Below are 20,419 nucleotides of genomic sequence, written 5' to 3'. Positions count from 1 at the left end.
AGTCGTCTGTGTTATTGTTACTGTGCAATGATGTTTTTCAAAATTGATAAGCTGATTGAAATAAAATCTAAACATAATTTCAGAACCCCCATTTTTTCTATACTGTACATATTTTCCCTTAGTTTCTAACCGTGTATATGATTATTTCCTTTTTTTCATAGAAGTGTATGGAGTGTATTGAAAATGACCCAGATGTAAACAAGTCTTATCAGTGTTTTTTCTGGTTTTATCCTCTTAGCAGATTTTGTATTGACCTGTACTTTCATTGAACTGTACCCATTCTACAAACTGTTAATAAACGTCAGTCAGTCAGTCAGTCAGTCAGTCAGTCAGTCAGTCAGTCAGTCAATCAATCAATCAATCAATCAATCAATCAATCAATCAATCAATCAATGTCCACTGTAGGTATATGACCGTGATCTGAAGAACTTGATGAGCTGTACTTTACTGCCCCCTACTGTACCAAACAAGTAAAACATTTGTGATGTAATATCCGGTATAAACAGGATATATATAACACGTTTGTGGACTTTTCTTTCTGTTTCGAGAATTAGGAGTGCCATGGTAGTAACGTCCTCTTATCTAATGCCATCTGCGTTAATTTAACAATAAGATGAGATTGGTTTTTGAGAATTAGTTTAGCAAAGTACTGATCGTTGACTCATTTGTAATATTGTTCCGTTTAGTGTGATAGGCAGTTGTTGTAGGCAGCCTTAAGAAAGTAAAAGGTTCACTTGACCAACCGGGTGTGATCACAGGATCAAAATGGAAAGGTTAGTATGTTTGTCTATTAAGTCTCTACTTATTTGCATTGATATGTTTAGCTAGACTACATATTTGCATGCTGCAGACTAGCGTAGACAAGTTGAATCATCACTCACAAGTTGCCATGATGCACGCCTAGCCAGACGAATCGAAGAAAAAAAACTCGTCGAGAGTCTAAATGTTTGGGCTAATGCACGCCGTCCAGCAAGGCTGAGTGTCTCCTGTCATGGCAGGGTTATGGAGTACGATCTTGTCTTGTCAGAATTGCCTTCTACAACGTTTCAAAGAATAATGGTGAATCCCCTTTCCAGAACCCATGTGGTGATGCCGGCTTCCTCATCCAGACCTCCAGACTGACCTCATCTGAACACTTGCTGGTATGTAGGCATTTAAACACCAGAATAACAGAAACTGTTAACAGAAACACCAGTAGCTTATAAATAAGGTGAAAGAAATTAACCAGGACACATTTTTATTGTCAGAATCTGCTTTCTTTGTATTCCATGCACAAATGTAACTTTGTCCTACACAAACATCTCTACCACAATCCATTATTTTACAGTACATTTGTACATCATCTAGAGTGATTTGTGGATGATCAGTCCATTTTGTAACATGTATTGGATATTTCTGCAATATATAAACCTATTAACCCAGTAAAATAATACATCTCAAAGTGTACAAAAATGGTACTCTGCAAGAGTTACTTATTTGGGTCATAATTGCAAATTGCTGGTTGCAAGCCACTGCGTGGACCCAAGTTGACCCTACATGTCAGGCAGGCAGATGCTGCAGCTAGCAGAGAAGGCTTCAACAGAACTAGTCTGCAAAATCCTAGCTCTGATTCATAGCATTCCTGATACGATTCTGCGAATTTCTGCCCTCCAGTAAGGCTATGGGGCAAACGGGGTTAAATCTAAATCAGACCAGACTCTCCTCTTTAGTGGAAATCTCACGAACGTTTGACCTACTCACCAATACAAACATGGGTTGTGTCAATAGAAAGCCTACTTTCTTTAGTGGAAAGCCCCCCACCACACGTATAAATGGTACTTTTTGGCCAGAAAGGGATTTTTAAAAATATTCTCTATGAGGCAGTTCTCTGGGCAATATCAGTAGAGGGCGCAGCGGAGTAACTAAAAATGTTTTTTTTCCGGTGGAAACAAAATCCCCTTTTGGCCAAAAAGTATAGTTTATACGTGTGGTGGGGGCTCAGAAGTGCGTCCACTAAGGAAAGTAGGCTTCCTATTGACACAACCCACCTTTGTTTTGGTGAGTAGGTCAAACGTTCGTGAGATTTCCTCTAAAGAGGAGAGGTTGGTCTGATTTCGATTTGAGATTTAACCCAGTTTGCCCCATAGCCTTACTGGAGGGCAGAAATTCGCAGAATCGTATCAGGAAGGCTATGAATCAGAGCTAGCAAAATCCTAACTGTACAATCTCAGACTCAAGGGTCCATTTGCTTCCATGTCAGGGTTGGAGTTACAGGTCCATTTTACACAATTTGGAGTTATGGATCACATGCTGCCTGGTGTTTGCAACAGGTTTTTCATTGATTTGAAGATGCTAGTGCTCTTCTGTCGTGGACCAGGTTTGGTCAGTCCTGGACAACTGCTGACTAAACATTAAACTTGCTATTCATATTGTGATTACACTATGAAGCTATGAAAAGGGCAGTATGGATGTATTTTGTCCCCTGAACTGAACTTGTTAATGCTTTAGTTTAAATTCTAGTATTTCATTTGAATGATAATTGTGAATTTGAAAGTTGATGTAGTGTTTTTGTGTATTCAACGTGGATATCCTGTGAGGTTACTCTCTCGCATGGCTCTGTCCTTGTGGCCTATGGGAGCGTAGCATTAATGCTGTGACGTACAGTCCCGTTCCACGACGTTGTAAAACAACCTCTGTCCCCGGCTCTCAGGCTGGCGAGGACGGGCGTCCTGTATATTCCTACAACTTCCCAGAGTCCTTTGGGCCGTTACTGGGGAGCTAAACCATGCAGGACACAAATTGTTCTCGGCAATACACCTGCAGAGTGAAGTCGAATGATTGAACATTTGAACAAAATAACATTTTAATGTTTATCAATGGACTTCAGTGACTACTCTGAACCTGTGGTTGCTCTATCCTTTCCTGTAGTCACGCTTGATAGAGAGAACTGAGGCCTTGGTGCATCTCATGGCAGTAGTACACACCCTCTGTCAGAATTGCCTTATAGTGTCTTAGAATGATGATGAAATGTCATTTTCCAGGTAGGTGACAATGACTGGCAAGCAGGCCCTACACACGGACGTGGGTCCAGAGTGACCTCTTCTGGATGCTTTTGTACTAGCATTTAAACACCAGGTAAGCGATAAAGCATGTTAACCTAATGGAACAATTACAATTGACACTTTTTACCACTTTTTTTACACTGTTTATTTTTGCACAGAGGAGCCATGTGTGTCTGACTGTACGTCGCCTCGGCAAAAAAAAAAAGGGAAGCCTGACGTATGCTTCGCCGTACTATGTGTCGCAAAAATCTGATCTGCAAGCTCACAACGTGTCGCCTCCACAACACGTGAGCTAGTATGTATCTAAATATTGCTTATCTGCTTTGATGCTCATATTATCCTTAGGAAGTATTAAGTTGTTTTTATTAGACTATGCATTCCATAGGGCTGGACCACACATGGACCTAGACTAGGCAATTTGCAACTCTAGATTTCTTTTTTATAATGGGATGAATGTAGAGTTGCAATACTTCATTGACTCCCCACTCATCCAATAAATATAGTTTTGCTAAAAGTTATTCATGCATCCCTCTTTTATCTATCCGGCGAGACGGGTCGCCGCATTTTGGGAGCACCAAGTAACTCGGGTGTTCCTCTGAGTACTAGACCATTAAAGTTGTGTGCAGCCCTGTGTATAATGCTTTTATTCACCATCATTGCATGGCGAAATATGGTCTCAAATTCACATTTTGCTACATAAACGAATGCAAACAAAGTGGATTTCACCAATTAAAATAATAACATTGCCTTGCATGTAATTTTGGGGAAATGAAATGGCTATATTCATGCTATATTATTAACCTTGATGCAAGTTTTCTAGCGCAACAACATGACGTGATGGGCAACACCACTAGGTTAAATGGGTGGGAAAATGTTCGTACCAGCCAGGAGACATTTCTATTTGCAGACACTGTTTTGTTTACGTTGATTCCACGTTATTGTGAAGAGGCCTTTTTTGACATGCAGTACTATTCATTAATGGACTATTGGACTTACACTATTTCACGGTTCCTCAAACTCTTCTAGAGAGACTAGTGGTGGGAAATTATTATGCAAGCCTTCCAGCAAGGCGTTGCCCATAATGGCTCTGTCCTTTCCTGTAGTGCTTGCTAGAGAGAGTTGGGGCAGTTTGAGGCCCTGCTGTGACTGCTTCATGGCAGGGTTATAGGTAAACCCCAGACAATTTAGTTTTAATGTTCCATGGGATGGTTTACATTTCTAATGTATGCTGTGTCTTCCAGTAGAATTTATGGATATCTCTTTGTTTTCCAGACCAGGGGCAGCGTGTACTTCATAATCTACGAGATGTCTCGCAGATCTTCTTTAAACTATGAGGTTGGTTTAACTTTTGTCCATTTTAAGCTGACTAACTATTCGAGGACAAATAAAGAATATGATGATGTATGATTCAATCATTATGATTGATGAAATGATTTGTTCAAAAGTAGCCCAGACCAAGTGTTAACTGCATACATTAATATACTTTTCAGATTGTCGACATTTCTCGTTTAAAAAAAACATTTTTTGTGGTCTCGTAAAATATTCTAACTCATTGAGATAGGATTTTTAGATTTTCATGAACTGTATGCCATAATCATCAAGATTAAAACAAAAAAGGTTTTAAATACTTCACTTTATGCACAATGAATTGAGAATCTATGAATTACGGAAGAATGAACTTTTACAAAATATTCATTGAGATGGACCTGTAAAATGGGTCTTTTTACCCCCCCCCCCCCCGGTGAACTATCCCTTAAATACAAATCGTTTTGTTTTTTAAATCAACCTATAGAGGTCAGACCACTGACGGCCAATATGACCTTGACAGGACCAGATGACTAAATAGGCAGGGTGTAGTCAATAATCTCAAGTAAACGATGCTTAAGCCATTTCAGAAAAAAAGTGTATTCAACGTGGATATCCTGTGAGGTTACTCTCTCGCATGGCTCTGTCCTTGTGGCCTATGGGAGCGTAGCATTAATGCTGTGACGTACAGTCCCGTTCCACGACGTTGTACAATAACCTCTGTCCCCGGCTCTCGGGCCGGCGAGGACGGGCGTCCTGTATATTCCTACAACTTCCCAGAGTCCTTTGGGCCGTTACTGGGGAGCTAAACCATGCAGGACACAAATTGTTCTCAGCAATACACCAGTGTGAAGTCGAACGGTTCTTGAAATATGCGAAGGACAGATTGGAATTTATATTTGTAATGGTTGAACATTTTAACAAATGTTTATCAATTGACTACACTACATTGAGCCTGTGGTCGCTCTGTCCTTTCCTGTAGTGCTATGCTAGAGAGAACTGAGGCAGGGTTATCAGACAGTACACCACCCTCTATCAGCATTTCCTTATACAGTGTCTCCTAATAATGATGAAATGTCCTTTTCCAGGTGGTGATGACTCGCAAGCAGGCCATGAAGGTTCCTACATATGGGAGTGAGTCCAGACTGAAACTCTTCTGAATGCCTTATGTAAGCTTTTAAACACCAGGTATGATGTGAGACACACCACTAGGTGAAATGGGTGGGGAAATGGAGGAGACATTTCTATAGGCAGAAACTGCTTTGTTTAATTTTATGTTTTGTTTTTTTACATGCAGTGCTATTCATTAATGGATTCAACTTTTACGGTTCCTTGTACTCTTAGAGAGACTAGTGTTGGGATATTATGCAAGCCTTCCAGCAAGGCTTTGCCCATAATGGCTCTGTCCTTTCCTGTAGTGCTTGCTAGAGAGATTTGGGGCAGTTTGAGTCCCTGCTGTGACCGCTTCATGGCAGGGTTATAGGTAAACCCCAGACAATTTAGTTTTAATGTTCCATGGGATGGTTTACATTTCTAATGTATCCTCCAGAAGTATTTATGGATATATCTTTGTTTTCCAGGGGCAGAGTGCACTTCATCATCTACGAGATGTCTCACAGACCGATATGAAACCGCCGAAGTATGATGCTATATCAAAGTTCTTTAAACTATGAGGTAGGTTTACTCAACTTTTGTCCATTTTAAGCTGACTAACTGTTTGAGGCCAAATGAAAATATGCTATTGGGATACATACATTTCACCCCCAAAATGTTTTTTTTAATTAATGAGTGGTGCAACCACTCCATTACACAGCTATGTGTCCCTGGGTCTGTCTGTCCAAGCACGGAAATAGCTTGGTTGGTAGCTGTCATTTCTCGACCGTTTCGGGATGTGGGGCAGCTCGCCGGACCTGGGCCAGACCCCTGGGCACTTTCCTGGTGGTCTGGATGTTCCGGGTACCCCCACATGGTAACTGTCATTTTCGGAAGCGGGGCGGCTCGCCAGAAACCGGGCCAGCACCCTGGCCTGTGGGTCTGGAACTTCCGCGGACCCCCTGGGGACCCCCACACGGAGTTGCACCACTCACTTCACATGGGTGTGATTGTTTTACCCCCAATTACTCACCCCACGGAGCCTTGAATTCATGGAGATTATTTTTTGTCTCATTCCTAAACTAATAATTTGACTGGCAGTCTCCAAAAAAACAACAAATCTGTGAATTCAAGGCTCCATGGGGTGTATAATTTATAGAAAATAAGTCTTTTTTTTCTTTTTTCCTGTGAACTATCCCTTAAATACAAATTTTGTATTATGTTTTTTAAATCAACTTATTGGAGAGGTCAGACTACTCAGACAGGCAGCCAATATGACCTTGACAGGACCAGATGACTAAATGGCCAGGGTGTAGTCAATCTCAAATAAACTGCTTAAGCCATTTCAGAAAATTGTATTCAACGTGGATATCCTGTGAGGTTACTCTCTCGCATGGCTCTGTCCTTGTGGCCTATGGGAGCGTAGCATTAATGCTGTGACGTACAGTCCCGTTCCACGACGTTGTACAATAACCTCTGTCCCCGGCTCTCGGGCCGGCGAGGACGGGCGTCCTGTATATTCCTACAACTTCCCAGAGTCCTTTGGGCCGTTACTGGGGAGCTAAACCATGCAGGACACAAATTGTTCTCAGCAATACACCAGTGTGAAGTCGAACGGTTCTTGAAATATGCGAAGGACAGATTGGAATTTATATTTGTAATGGTTGAACATTTTAACAAATGTTTATCAATTGACTACACTACATTGAGCCTGTGGTCGCTCTGTCCTTTCCTGTAGTGCTATGCTAGAGAGAACTGAGGCAGGGTTATCAGACAGTACACCACCCTCTATCAGCATTTCCTTATACAGTGTCTCTTAATGATGAAATGTCCTTTTCCAGGTGGTGATGACTCGCAAGCAGGCCATGAAGGTTCCTACATATGGGAGTGAGTCCAGACTGAAACTCTTCTGAATGCTTATGTAAGCTTTTACACACCAGGTATGATGTGAGACACACCACTAGGTGAAATGGGTGGGGAAATGGAGGAGACATTTCTATAGGCAGAAACTGCTTTGTTTAATTTTATGTTTTGTTTTTTTACATGCAGTGCTATTCATTAATGGATTCAACTTTTACGGTTCCTTTAACTCTTAGAGAGACTAGTGTTGGGATATTATGCAAGCCTTCCAGCAAGGCTTTGCCCATAATGGCTTTGTCCTTTCCTGTAGTGCTTGCTAGAGAGATTTGGGGCAGTTTGAGGCAGTTTTTGTCTCATTCCTAAACTAATAATTTGACTGGCAGATTCTCCAAAAAAACAACAAATCTGTGAATTCAAGGCTCCATGGGGTGTATAATTTATAGAAAATAAGTCTTTTTTTCTTTTCTTTTTTCCTGTGAACTATCCCTTAAATACAAATTTTGTATTATGTTTTTTAAATCAACTTATTGGAGAGGGCAGACCACTCAGACAGGCAGCCAATATGACCTTGACAGGACCAGATGACTAAATGGCCAGGGTGTAGTCAATCTCAAATAAACTGCTTAAGCCATTTCAGAAAATTGTATTCAACGTGGATATCCTGTGAGGTTACTCTCTCGCATGGCTCTGTCCTTGTGGCCTATGGGAGCGTAGCATTAATGCTGTGACGTACAGTCCCGTTCCACGACGTTGTACAATAACCTCTGTCCCCGGCTCTCGGGCCGGCGAGGACGGGCGTCCTGTATATTCCTACAACTTCCCAGAGTCCTTTGGGCCGTTACTGGGGAGCTAAACCATGCAGGACACAAATTGTTCTCAGCAATACACTGTCCTGCAGAGTGAATGATTGAACATTTTAACAAATGTTTATCAATTGACTACACTACATCGAGCCTGTGGTCGCTCTGTCCTTTCCTGTAGTGCTATGCTAGAGAGAACTGAGGCAGGGTTATCAGACAGTACACCACCCTCTATCAGCATTTCCTTATACAGTGTCATAATGATGAAATGTCCTTTTCCAGGTGGTGATGACTCGCAAGCAAGCCATGAAGGTTCCTACATATGGGAGCAAGTCAGCCTGAAACTCTTCTGAATGCTTATGTAGGCTTTTAAACACCAGGTATGATGTGAGACACACCACTAGGTGAAATGGGTGGGGAAATGTACGTACCAGGAGACATTTCTATTGGCAGAAACTGCTTTGTTTAATTTTATGTTTTGTTTTTTTGCATGCTGTGTTATTCATTAATGGATTCAACATTTACAGTTCCTTGAACTCTTAGAGAGATATGATGGGATATTATGCAAGCCTTCCAGCAAGGCTTTGCCCATAATGGCTTTGTCCTTTCCTGTAGTGCTTGCTAGAGAGAGTTGGGGCAGTTTGAGGCCCTGCTGTGACTGCTTCATGGCAGGGTTATAGGTAAACCCCAGACATGTTCCATGGGATGGTTCATGTTTCATTATCTTGTTTCTACCAGTAGACTTCATGGATAGCTCTTGTTTTCCAGGGGCAGATTGTACTTCCATCAGCTACTGCGAGGTGTCTCACAGACTAATATGAAAAACCTGAAGTATGATGCTGTATCAAAGTTCTTTACACTACAAGGTAGGTTTACTCGACACTTTGACACTTTTTGAGGGGAGACATTTTGACTGAAGCCAACTCATATTGAGGACAAATACAAAAATGTTACAACTTAGGGAAATTGGGAAACATTTTACAGTATGCCTGCAGTCTATTGAAAAGTTCAAATTTACACCCTTAAAATTGTTTAAATGCAGATTTCACATTACGCAGACCACTGACAGCCAACCAGATGACGACTAATTGGGCAGGGTGTACTAGTGAGTAATCTCATGTAAACTATGCTTACGCCATTTCAGAAACATCCTTAACCACCTCAGCTGAAGTAGTTACGGAGCTTGCACCTTGTCTTTAGGAACTGAGAGGCTGCCTGTTTTGGTCCTCTTCGATGAGGACAATACTAGAGATGCAACCGATCCGATATTATATCGGTATCGGCCTCCGATTCAGCTTAATGTATCGGAGATCGGATTTGATGCCACCGATACACGCTCCGATACAGGAGGGGGGACACGTGTTTAATGTTTACAGTCTGTCCTGCACAGACAGTGCACTAGTGAGCGAATCCAACCTCCAGTATGTACAGACTGCAAACAGAGACTATAGAAAAAAGCCCCACTAAGGTGCAATATGCAAGAGAATGGAATCACAGACTTAACAGTAATAAAAGTATAAAGTTTACCCGTCGCACGGATCAGTCAAGTGCTTGCGCAGTTCAGTTGTGTGGTGGAGCCTATCATCTAGCTGCGTTCTGACATTGTTGTGATGAGATTGCTCTTGTAATCCATTCTTCTGCTATATATTTACTGCACACACGTGCTGTTTAGCGCTATGTGAGTCAATCTTTGTAACTTTATTATTGCCATTGAAAAAAATGCTGCTGTGACGATGATGATGAAGAATAAGCGTGCGTTGTCGCGGTAAAATCCGTCTTTATATAATTGGCTCAGTTATCAAACCATGACATTGTTGTCAGAAGCTCAAACACTGATTCAGATTGTAAGTGTAGTGCAATTAAGACAAAGACAGAGTTTGCAAACTAAAGTAGCAACACCAGCTAGCGCCATAACAAACGTCCTGAGGTATTTTCTTTCTCCCCGAGTTCTGTCGGTAAGGCTCAAGGCTTTTGTCACATGATAGCGCAGCTGATTCAAGGCATCACATTAGGGGTAAAAAGGTACCACGTGTATATAGCAATAATAATCATTACTATTATTATTATTAATAAACCATAGTATTAATTAACAGGTTGCATGCAGGCATCACTTTAGGGGTACAAATTTACCTTTGCACATAATAATAATAATAAACCATAGTATTAATTAACAGGTTGCCATTTCCTTAAGGTTTACAGGTTAAACACTTAACCATAAACATCCCCTCTTTGAATTTAAATGTAAGGCATTTGTACAATTAATAAATGGCTTATTGAAAGTTAATGCATTTTTTGTATTTATTTGTTTTGCAATGTAGCCTACAGCAAATATAGGATCGGCAAATATCGGATATCGGGGAAATTTCAAAATTAATATCTGATCGGAATTGAAAAATCAGTATCGTTGCATCTCAAGACAATACTGGTACCCTCTCGATTACTGGCCAACCTGTCCTTACGTTGTCAGTAAAAGCTACAGTATACTGTTGCAAGCCTTCCAGCAAGGCTTTGCCCCTAATGGCTCTGTCCTTTCCTGTAGTGCTTGCTAGAGAGAGATGGGGTGGTTTGAGGCCCTGCTGTGATTTAGTCGTGGCAGGGTTATAGGTAATCCCCAGACAAATAATGGCAGCATTTCTGACATTGTGTGAAACTTCTCAAATTTCCTGAAAAGCAGCTAATCATTTCCTCACACGTTTCTTTTTCTTTCTCTGTAGGAATCGAATCGAATTTGACTGGGAGCATCAAATGTGATGTGCAGCACTGTGCAGAGAATGGCACTTTGATATGGAATAGCCAGATATTACAGTGCTGTCTATCATATTCATAATCAATTCACGGTTGGATTATTCTGTTCATTATTATAGCTTGGTAGTGTCACTAGTGTCGCCAGTGTCTACACCCAAGAATATGTATCACCCCTTTGTGTTAACAATACAACTTAACAGCATTCATTATTGGTATGTGATCGCTTGAGGTGGCATTGGTAAGAGACTGCTTGTGCCTTGTATTTGACAATGAAATGTCCCCTTTGTATTCATATTAAGTGACATCCTGGTTGGACCTGTGGGTATGCACACGCAGATCCGACACAAACAGTCCGACATTCAGTCGAACATGTGCTACTCTATGGTTAGGTTAGGGTTTGAGATAGGTTGACATTCTAATGACAGTCGGACCAATAGTATGTCGGAACTAAAGCCTGTACTTTGTGCTGTGTACTTGCTGTTATTAAGCAAATGATTTGAAGGTATTCATTTGTTAGCAAATCAAGGTTTGATTTATTTCTGTATTTGTTTAACTATGGTATGATACGCTCTGTGATAATCTAAAGTACAATTAATTTAGGATAACTGTGCCCCATTCCAGCAATGCATACAATTTACTATAACCTGGATATGGGTTGTAAACTGCTACCAGACCTGAAAAAAATTATACGGTTACAGCAGGTATGTGATCTCAGTGTTTATTTTATAGTAAACTGCAGCACTGGTTACAAAAGCATTGTTTGTTCAAGCTGATGCTGGCATTGCCTCGATCATTCCTATGTCAAGTGTAACTGCTCCTAAACCATCTTTATCCGTGGCAGAAATAAGACACCGTTCCAACTGATCTCACTAAGGGCTTTTTATTTTCCCAAGTGGCAACCGTGAAAAACTGCAACAAAAACACAACCATATACTTTTAAATACAATGAAACGATGCAATATGAATGTCCTTGTTGTAAGTCAATCCTGAGGTCCGTATTATTATATAAAGAAACACAATATGAACACAATGAAATGTAAACAAACAATACAATAGCAATAAAACTTTTACAGAAACAAACAAAACAATTGGGAACGTACCGTATGCGCCTTCTGCACAGATTTTAGGAGTTCAGTTAAGTTCTTGTTTTCTTTCTTATCTTTGTCATCTTTCTTTCATCTTTTGTGGAGACTGACATGAAAGCTCCTCTCCTGCTCTGCTCTATTTGTTTTAACATGCCCAAGACCCAACAGGTGATCGAAATTAGGTAATCGGAGCAGGTGAGCCTAATTCAACCTGCCCCTGAACCAGACAGACCACAAAACCAGAGCACGGTAGATGGCACTATATCACCATGCATTTACCATATGTACCCAAATAAATCTACCTAATGTTCACATATATACATTTTCCGAAAGGTACGCAACAAAATAGAATAGAAATAGAAAATCCCATTGCTGGGACAGTTACATCAAGTATCTGAAAGAAGTAAGACATTTTTGCAAAGCTTGTTGGCATTTCCGAAGCTTCCAACTGTAAACTGAACTTTATTTTCCTCTTACATTACCATTGCATAGTCATGTGCTATGATCTGCTATCAGAATGAAATAATGAATGACTGATCTGGAAGCAATGCGGCCAGTCCTAATAAAGTAATCTTACAATTTTAATACACTGCACTACTTGTTTTACATTGTTTGACACTAGATGGCGGTATTGTTATTTTATATGGAATGTTTTACAAAGCAAAGCCACATTCTGAGTTATGATTAATAAGCGGAGTAGGCTACTACAAAATGATCATATTAATCCGAAACATTTATGTACGTGGTCATACTCATAAGATTTTGTTTTTGCGCGTGCCAGTGGCTATAAGAGTACCGTAGATTATAGGCTGAAAAGACTGAAATCCCCGTTTGTCTGCAGGCAGCCACGCACACCTAACTTTCGCTTTCCATTTCGGCTGACTAATATTGACATTGACTGGCATTGGTGAACTACTGAATTTAAAGTGAGTAAATTTGATCTTTAGGTGAAGAAGCTAAATTACCCTCATGGCCGCATTATATTCCTGGTTCACAGCAGTTTCTGGGGATACTTAATTTATGATAGCCTATGCAAGCATAGTTTTCGAATTCGAAACCATAGTTTACTAACATTACTGTGGTAGGCTAGCCTATAGCCTACTGTAGTCAGTAACCTTAATCTTAATCTGCATCTTCCCTGAGGAGATCACGGAAGTGATGCAACTCACTTTGCATGGTTTTGAATTTGAGACAACTCGCACGTGCATAGTTTTGAGACAACTCGCACGTCCAGTCTGAACGGTTCAACGTGTTGGTCAAGTGTTGGTAAAGTCAACGGCTTTGGCTTTATTTTCGTCGAAACTATGAAGTCTACTTTCACTTTAGAGATGGGAATTGGGACTACGGATTCTGCAGATAGGCACCTGCACTGAGACAGTAGGCTATACGTCTGAACAGCACCTGCCAGACAATGATTGCAAATTAGGCCTACTAAAGTGAGTAAGTGACAATGGCGAGGAGAGGAATTGCCGTGGAGGTTCTTGGGGTTCCAAATATTCTGCCGGCTGACAGAATTGTTGACAAGCTCACCATACATTTCCTGCGAGGTCGTCACGGAGGTGGTGAGGTGCAGAGAGTGCTGTACCCTTCATACCGCCCGGGACAGGCCTTGATCATATTTGAGGAGCCAGAAGGTAAATATCATCATGGACGCTTGATTAAGACTTTAATGGTGAAAAATGGCTCATGCAGACCCTAAATATCGTGTACTTCTACCCACCACCCCAGTCGCTGCCCGTGTATTGCAACATGGTTCCTATCAATCCCATGTGATGGAGGTTGATAATCGACAATTTCCATTAACAGTAAAACCTGTTGACATGCCAGAGGTAGGCTATACTCATAGGCTACTCAGTCACATATAGCACTCACATATAGCAGCTCATTCTGAATTTTCCTTCCTTCTGCAGGTAGATATTCCAGTAGAGGCCACCCTGGATATCAGCATCTTCCCTGAGGAGACAGAAGTGATGAAACTCCTCACTTTGCATGGTTTTGTGACAACTCGCACGTCCAGAGAGCAGGTGCGTGTCAAGGGAACATTTATGATGCTGACAGCCGTGAAGGCTCGCTTGGAGAAGCTTCTTAGCTCACAAAGCCACTCCCAGAACACCACATCCTCAGCTTCACTTAATGGCCACAATCGCTCCACAGGTGCAATATACAAAGCCCATACTGAAGATAACTCGATGTATGCTGCTGGTAGCAGAGGTACCTTTATCTCTCCAGCCCTGCCCATGTATCCCATCAACTCTTCCCCTCTGGAACAAGCAGACCAGTCTTCAATACAAAATCACCCCCGGGCAAGAAGTGAAGCCTTTGTCACTGATGAGGATGTGTTGCGTTATGCTCAGTCCTTCAAAACAAAAGATATTGCTTTCATACTAAACAGCCATACCATTAAAATGGACTTGTCTCCTGTGGGTCCTGGCTTAATCAATGTCATCTTATCAGGGAGCAGTGCAAATGTTGCCAGGGGGGAACTGCAAAAACTTCTGGATGATCTTACCAAATCACTACGCACCCAGCATATCTGTCTGTCAGACCATGACAGCGTTACCCGCGCAAACATCATTAAACAAATTAAGGTATACAAGGCTATTTATCCAATGGTGGTCATCAGTCAAACAGGGGACACAATTCACCTGGTTGGGCCATCTCGAGACTGCTATGAGGTAATGCAGAGGCTTTTGGGAAAGCCCACCGTGCAGTTGCCACCAGTACGAGCTGGGAGGACGTTAGACCGCGGGTCAAAGGGGAGGAGTAGCTCACTGTCCAAAGTGAAACCGAGTGCTCGTGATGCTAACGCAACTCCCGACGCACAGGGTTACGACTACCCATCTAAATACCAGGATGATGGAGCAGCGGCTGCTGAGCCAGACCCTCGACTCCGTAGAGCAAGATGCAACTCTGAATCCCGGGAAAAGGTCAGGGAAGAGAGGGCTGGTGCTGACCACAGCCACAACAAAGCAAACCAGGCTGATCCTTCAACCAAGAAAGTGAAGGCATTTTTAAATAGGTTTTCCGCGACAGACATCAATCAAAAGATAAAGAAAATATACAGGAAATGATTGAATGCTGCTGCTGGGTTTCCCGTGCGTGTCAACATTATATAGCAATTGCATTATGTATTGTCCTATGTTTTCCTTGGGGACAATTCTAATTCAAACTAATCTGTTTTTGAATGTAAAAAGTTGCCAAACATAGGTATTAAACCACAGTATAATTAAAATCACTATTTCGACACGCTCATTACTAACCCTGTCCCTAACCGCAGGAGGAAGCCACAAAGCGGAATAGTATGATGTTTTGTTTGTGTTTTAATTTGGGACGTTTCGATTAAACATTAAGAGGAGTATTGTGTATGTAATTTATTTTGATTTCCGTCAGTCTGTATCTTTAAGGTATTCTCATGCTGTTGGCAAAATTAATGTTGGTGTAATTAAATTTGGCTACATCTGAGTCCAACATCTAGATAACAACATAACCCCTCACAGGAACTAATGCTTTTTTTAATCTACCCGGACAGACATTGTTGGTCGTGGATTGTCGTGTTGACATGATGATTCAGACTATTGATCGGTGACAAGAGTGGTCATGTTGGGTACATAATGAGGTTCAGCAATTATTGGATTAGAGTTCATCATGATGGTAGACGGCAAACAACACAGTGGGAACTGTGTCAATTGTTCCCTGTCGTGAGTCAAGAAAAACCTATACAGTCATGAAACGGCATCATGAAAAGAAGAGGGAACATACTGCAAGTGGGCTTATAGTTGGGTCAGTTGTGACATGCCCAGTTACCAAAAATGTTGGTGCAATGTCCATTGAAACGTGACGTGACGTCATCTGACTCATACCACTTTCCAGTCAATGCTTGCATGACATTGGCTCAAAATGTCACTAAATATATTCTGTATATAGAACAAAGTAACAAACATAAAGCTGAGTTAATTGCTTGTCATGGAACAAGGATGACATCTGAGTCATATTTTGAGCTGTACTGCTCTGCCTGTGTTGGGAAAGATAAGCCGCCACTGTTGAAACATTGGAGGACCATGCCCCAGCATGTAGTGGTGATAGGGCCAAAAACATATATCCTCTGGGTGATTTGTCTAACTCTTCACTTCAAAAGAAGAAATGAGATGTATGGAGATGTAGAGGCAAAGCTAACAATAGTAATGTGTTGTGGAATTGAAACCAGACAGTACACTACCACGTGGTCTTGTGCCTTTGAATCATTTTGCTCTCAAATGTTAACCGAGTGTATTGCGCATACTAAGGATCCTTACCCAAACCCAAAAGGATCCTTTTGGGTTTATTGCCCATAATTACAAAGTTAATCTTCCAAGGCTTTGTCACAAATATCTCACGGTTATAATATTGGGAAATCAAATTCAAAATGAGGGAGGAAAGAATGCAGAATGTGCACACGGAGGAATACCGTGACGGAAAGTGAGCAGGAAAAGTTTGACATTGTGATCGGGTTTTTTGCCACGATAAGTTCTGAAACACAGAGGCCCTCACAGCTATGTGTGGCAGGAAGAGAGTCCGGGAGGAGGATGCAGAAGTGGTGTATGGGTTTAATGATAGTTCTGCTGTATATATAGATGAGCATGCATGTATGTGCGCAAACACACACACACACACACACACACACACACACACACATGGACTGACTGACAGGATGACGTGCTGTAGCATGTAGACCACAGCCCTCAGTGACTCGTTGAAGCACACCCTAATCCACAAAAAGAACAGTTACACCACACCCACTGCCAGACATACACAAACTGTGCCTTCACTACCGGACCACAGAAGTCTACACTTCTCTTTCCTCTCTTGTCAGTTGCTTTCAGTCCTCTCTCTGTTGGCCTTTGTGGGTGTGTGAGGACTGATTTGTCCTCAGGGATGTCGGAGCTCGAGGACCTAGAGTTTGGGAAGTCAGACTTTGTACTCCTGGATGAAGTGACAATGGAACAGTTTATGGAAAACCTGAAGTTGAGGTAAGGCCTGATACCCAGAGGGAGGTAGGGAGAGAGATATGGATTATCAGCTGGATGGCAAAGATGGAAAGGGTAACATTCCATACATGTCCTGAATTGCCAAAAGAAAATGCTATTTTGATTAGATGTTCTTCAGTGTGCAATTGTGCAATTGATATAAGTTGTGATATACATTTTCATGGTTTTATTCTGAAAGCTAAGGCAGTTGTAAAGTGCTAACAGTTCTCCTAAAAAGTCTAAGCTTGAAGCACATCACATGGTGAAATGTTCTTGACCATTTAAGTACTTCCTCCAAGATACAGTAGTAATTGAGGAAGTAAGAGCCCAGCACTGGGTGGGATGGGGAAATCTCCACTTTGACTGTCTTTACCGCTTTTTTGTGTTGCTACGATACATACAAAATAACATTCATATTTATTATTATGATTAGCATTTCAACAGCAAAAGGGTAACCCTTTTGCGGTACCGATGTAAACAAAACGTGTTTTAGATTATTTACAGTTGTGAGTTGATATTACAATGGTTTATGGCTTAGCAAAGCTTTTCTCCTGATCAGGTTATATTTATAGGAGTGCCATAACATTTAACCATCTAATTATTACCATACTAAACAGCAATGGTCTGATGCACTTACATTATTCCCCAATGGCTCTTTACTTCTAATATTTGCCAATCACTTCAAACTATTAGTTTTTGTAAATCAATTTGAAATGCTGACTATTTTATTGATGAATCATCCAGGGCAGATAATTGTTTTCATAGGCACTAGCCTATATTAGCTTCCGTAGCGCTTGGACTTCAACCTGAGCAGTTCTTAAACCCTGGGTCTATCAGCGTTGTCCATATCTCATGAAACTATAACAAGATGGACAAGGTTGAGGAAGCAACACTCTTGAACCACATTGAGCCACATAGATACAATATACTTCCTGCTTTTCATACGCTCTTGCATCACTTCCTGTCATGGTCGGCATATGAGTGATAGCTGCATGTGTTACATTTACTATAGCTCCAGGGTATTGTTCACTTCAGTGGAACGTTTTGACACTGACTGAGGTGTGTAATAGTGGTTATGTATTGCCTCTGACAATACATCAACCACCAGGCTTGCATGAAGCTAGGCCATGTCTATGTACTTAATCTTTAAGAGGAGATCTTAAAAAACAAGAATGTGGCCGCACACGCCAATAGCCAGAGTGCCAATATTTTATTAGGACAGCGGTTAAGACAAAAATGAATCCTTGGGATTCATATTTGTGTATTCTTGTGTGTATTCTTGTTTTTTCAAGATCTCCTCTACAGTTTTCCTGTGTGCCGGCACCGCCACAAGGACTTTGGTGTGCGTATAGCTACTTTGTACACAGTATATGTACTTAATCTAACCTTAACCACACCAAACCCTTGCCTAATCTTATTCTTAACCATACTGATGGTGCCTAACTTTAATTTATAACTTCCATGTATTTCCTGATTGATGCAGTATGAAGAATAAAATATTAGTTTAAGGCCATAGATGTAATAATGAATTAGTCAATTTTACATGCATGCAATGCATTTACCGTCTTTTCTTTTATCTTTGTTCAGGTTTGAGAAAGGCCGTATCTACACCTTCATTGGAGAAGTGGTGGTCTCAGTCAACCCATACAGAGAGCTGGACATTTATGGAAAAAATGCCATTGACGCCTACCGTGGACGGGAGCTGTACGAAAACCCACCACACCTCTACGCAGTTGCTGATGCCGCTTACAAGGCCATGAAGAGACGAGCCAAAGACACCTGCATTGTCATTTCAGGTAAGTCCCACTCATTCGCTATCATTTAATACATACAGTAATGCTCGATGAGCTTCAACAAAGCCCAAATCGAGCATCATGACTGAGAACGAGAAGCGACATTGCTCTAAAGACCATATATGGAGCGTGTCTTGAGTGTACAGGGTTTGACGAGGTCAGATCAACATATGGAATGTCAGAACAGGTCAGCTCCATATATGGAGATCTAAGGGTTTGAGGTCAGATGTGGAGTTGCTGGCCGGCTCCATATATGCAGATCTAGGTGATGATCCAGTCTTCTCCATGTATGGCTATCCGGGGTTTGATGATGTCAGTGTTGGGATCTTCATATATGGAGACGGCCATATATTATGGAGCATGTCATGAGGCGTGAGGGATTGACAGCCATATAAGGTGGCGTGACATGTCACGAGGCGTGAGGGACTGATGGCCATATAGCATATATGGTGGCGTGACGTGGCGTGAGGGACTGGCGGCCATATATGGTGGCGTGACGTGTCATGAGGCTTGAGCGACTGGCGGCCATATATGGTGGCGTGACTGACGGAGCGACGAAATCACAGGTTTTCATAGTAATCTGTGTATTTTCCATCCATCCATCTGCTTATCCGTCGTCGGGTCGCGGGGGCAACAGCTCCACCAGAGAGCGCTCCAGACTTCCCTCTCCAGAGGCGTTCCAAGGCCAGTGAGTCGATGCAATCCCACCATCTCATCCTTGGTCTGCCCGGGGGCCTCCTCCCAGTGGGACGTGCAACGATCACCTCCCTAGGGAGAGGATGTTCGAGAGGCATCCTAACCAGATGCCTAACTCACCTAAGCTGGCTCCTTTCCAGGCGAAGAAGCAGTGACTCTACTCCGAGTCTCAATCACGCGACTGAACTTCTCACCCTATCTAGATGCCAGCCACCCGTCTGAGAAAAGGCATTTCGGCCGCTTGTATTCGCGACCTTTAATATTCTTTCAGTCATGACCCACACTTCATGACCATAGGTGAGAGTAGGAACGAAGATTGCTCAGTAGACAGAGCGCTTTGCCTTCTGGCTCAGCTCTCTTTTCGTCACTGCAGTGCAGTACAGCGACTGCAATACCACCCCTGCTGCTCTGCTGAAATGTATTAAACGTCCCTCAAATGTAAGTGATAGACAATTGAGTACAGCCACTGCATTATTGTTTACTAGCAGTAAGTTTCCATGCGTTAGAATAGAAGATTGAGACTACTGTTGTGTGTTTTGCCATTGCCATAATTTGCCTCCGTTTACCATTACCCCGCCTATGTGTGTTGTCCAAGGTGAGAGTGGAGCAGGAAAGACAGAGGCCAGCAAGTACATCATGCAGTACATAGCAGCCATCACCAACCCCAACCAGAGGGCAGAGGTAGAGAGGTAAGTAATTAATACTGAGGATTAGGAAGCTATGACGTTTGGGTGGAGAGAGATAAAGATCACTTGCTCTATGACTCGAGGGGTGCCAGAGGCTCAGGAGTTAGAGCGACTACCTGTACCAGGTGTCCTTGAGCAACACAGTGAACCTGTACAACAGCCTCAAAAGTTATTCAATGCTGACATTTCCTACTCTCAAGTTCAATTCATATCACATCAATCATTGGACCGTTTGACGAGAGTTTGTTGGAGGGTTTGACATTAACCATCCATCATTTCACTATGCCCTATCTTTCCCTTCCCCTGTGGATGT

At 41.9% G+C, this 20,419-nt stretch overlaps 2 protein-coding genes and 1 long non-coding RNA gene across 7 annotated transcripts in view; all 3 read left to right on the top strand.

Moving 5' to 3' along the window:
- The first annotated feature begins 535 nt into the window (after nucleotides 1-535).
- LOC310860610 lies at nucleotides 536-9,339 on the top strand. 4 transcript variants are annotated; one of them, XR_014569396.1, is made up of 9 exons: nucleotides 536-773; nucleotides 1,077-1,142; nucleotides 3,021-3,114; nucleotides 4,314-4,376; nucleotides 5,435-5,534; nucleotides 5,927-6,020; nucleotides 8,381-8,478; nucleotides 8,873-8,964; nucleotides 9,141-9,339. It is a non-coding gene; the product is annotated as an uncharacterized lncRNA (long non-coding RNA). The 4 variants fall into 4 exon arrangements; XR_014569397.1 differs by having other exon boundaries at nucleotides 8,867-8,964; XR_014569398.1 differs by having other exon boundaries at nucleotides 5,435-5,541; nucleotides 5,935-6,020; nucleotides 8,867-8,964.
- A 3,976-nt stretch (nucleotides 9,340-13,315) lies between these two features.
- Nucleotides 13,316-15,167, top strand: rbm43 (RNA binding motif protein 43). The gene is made up of 3 exons (XM_083773948.1): nucleotides 13,316-13,562; nucleotides 13,657-13,757; nucleotides 13,839-15,167. Exons 1-3 carry the CDS (start codon nucleotides 13,379-13,381, stop codon nucleotides 14,997-14,999), a joined length of 1,446 nt encoding a protein of 481 aa, XP_083630074.1. The 5' UTR covers nucleotides 13,316-13,378; the 3' UTR covers nucleotides 15,000-15,167.
- Nucleotides 15,168-16,585: 1,418 nt separating this feature from the next.
- myo1g (myosin IG) overlaps nucleotides 16,586-20,419 on the top strand; it is a 40,289-nt gene continuing 36,455 nt past the window's right edge. For both annotated transcript variants that reach the window (XM_083783283.1, XM_083783284.1), the window contains exons 1-3: nucleotides 16,586-16,934; nucleotides 18,519-18,727; nucleotides 20,016-20,109. In XM_083783283.1, the coding sequence (XP_083639409.1) occupies nucleotides 16,840-16,934; nucleotides 18,519-18,727; nucleotides 20,016-20,109 (398 nt within the window). In that variant the 5' untranslated portion in view covers nucleotides 16,586-16,839. The remainder of the gene's footprint in view (nucleotides 16,935-18,518; nucleotides 18,728-20,015; nucleotides 20,110-20,419) is intronic.

Source organism: Protomyctophum parallelum, assembly GCF_964188405.1.
Source record: "Protomyctophum parallelum genome assembly, chromosome: 1".
Taxonomy (NCBI): domain Eukaryota; kingdom Metazoa; phylum Chordata; class Actinopteri; order Myctophiformes; family Myctophidae; genus Protomyctophum; species Protomyctophum parallelum.
This window is presented reverse-complemented; position numbering and strand designations above follow the sequence as displayed.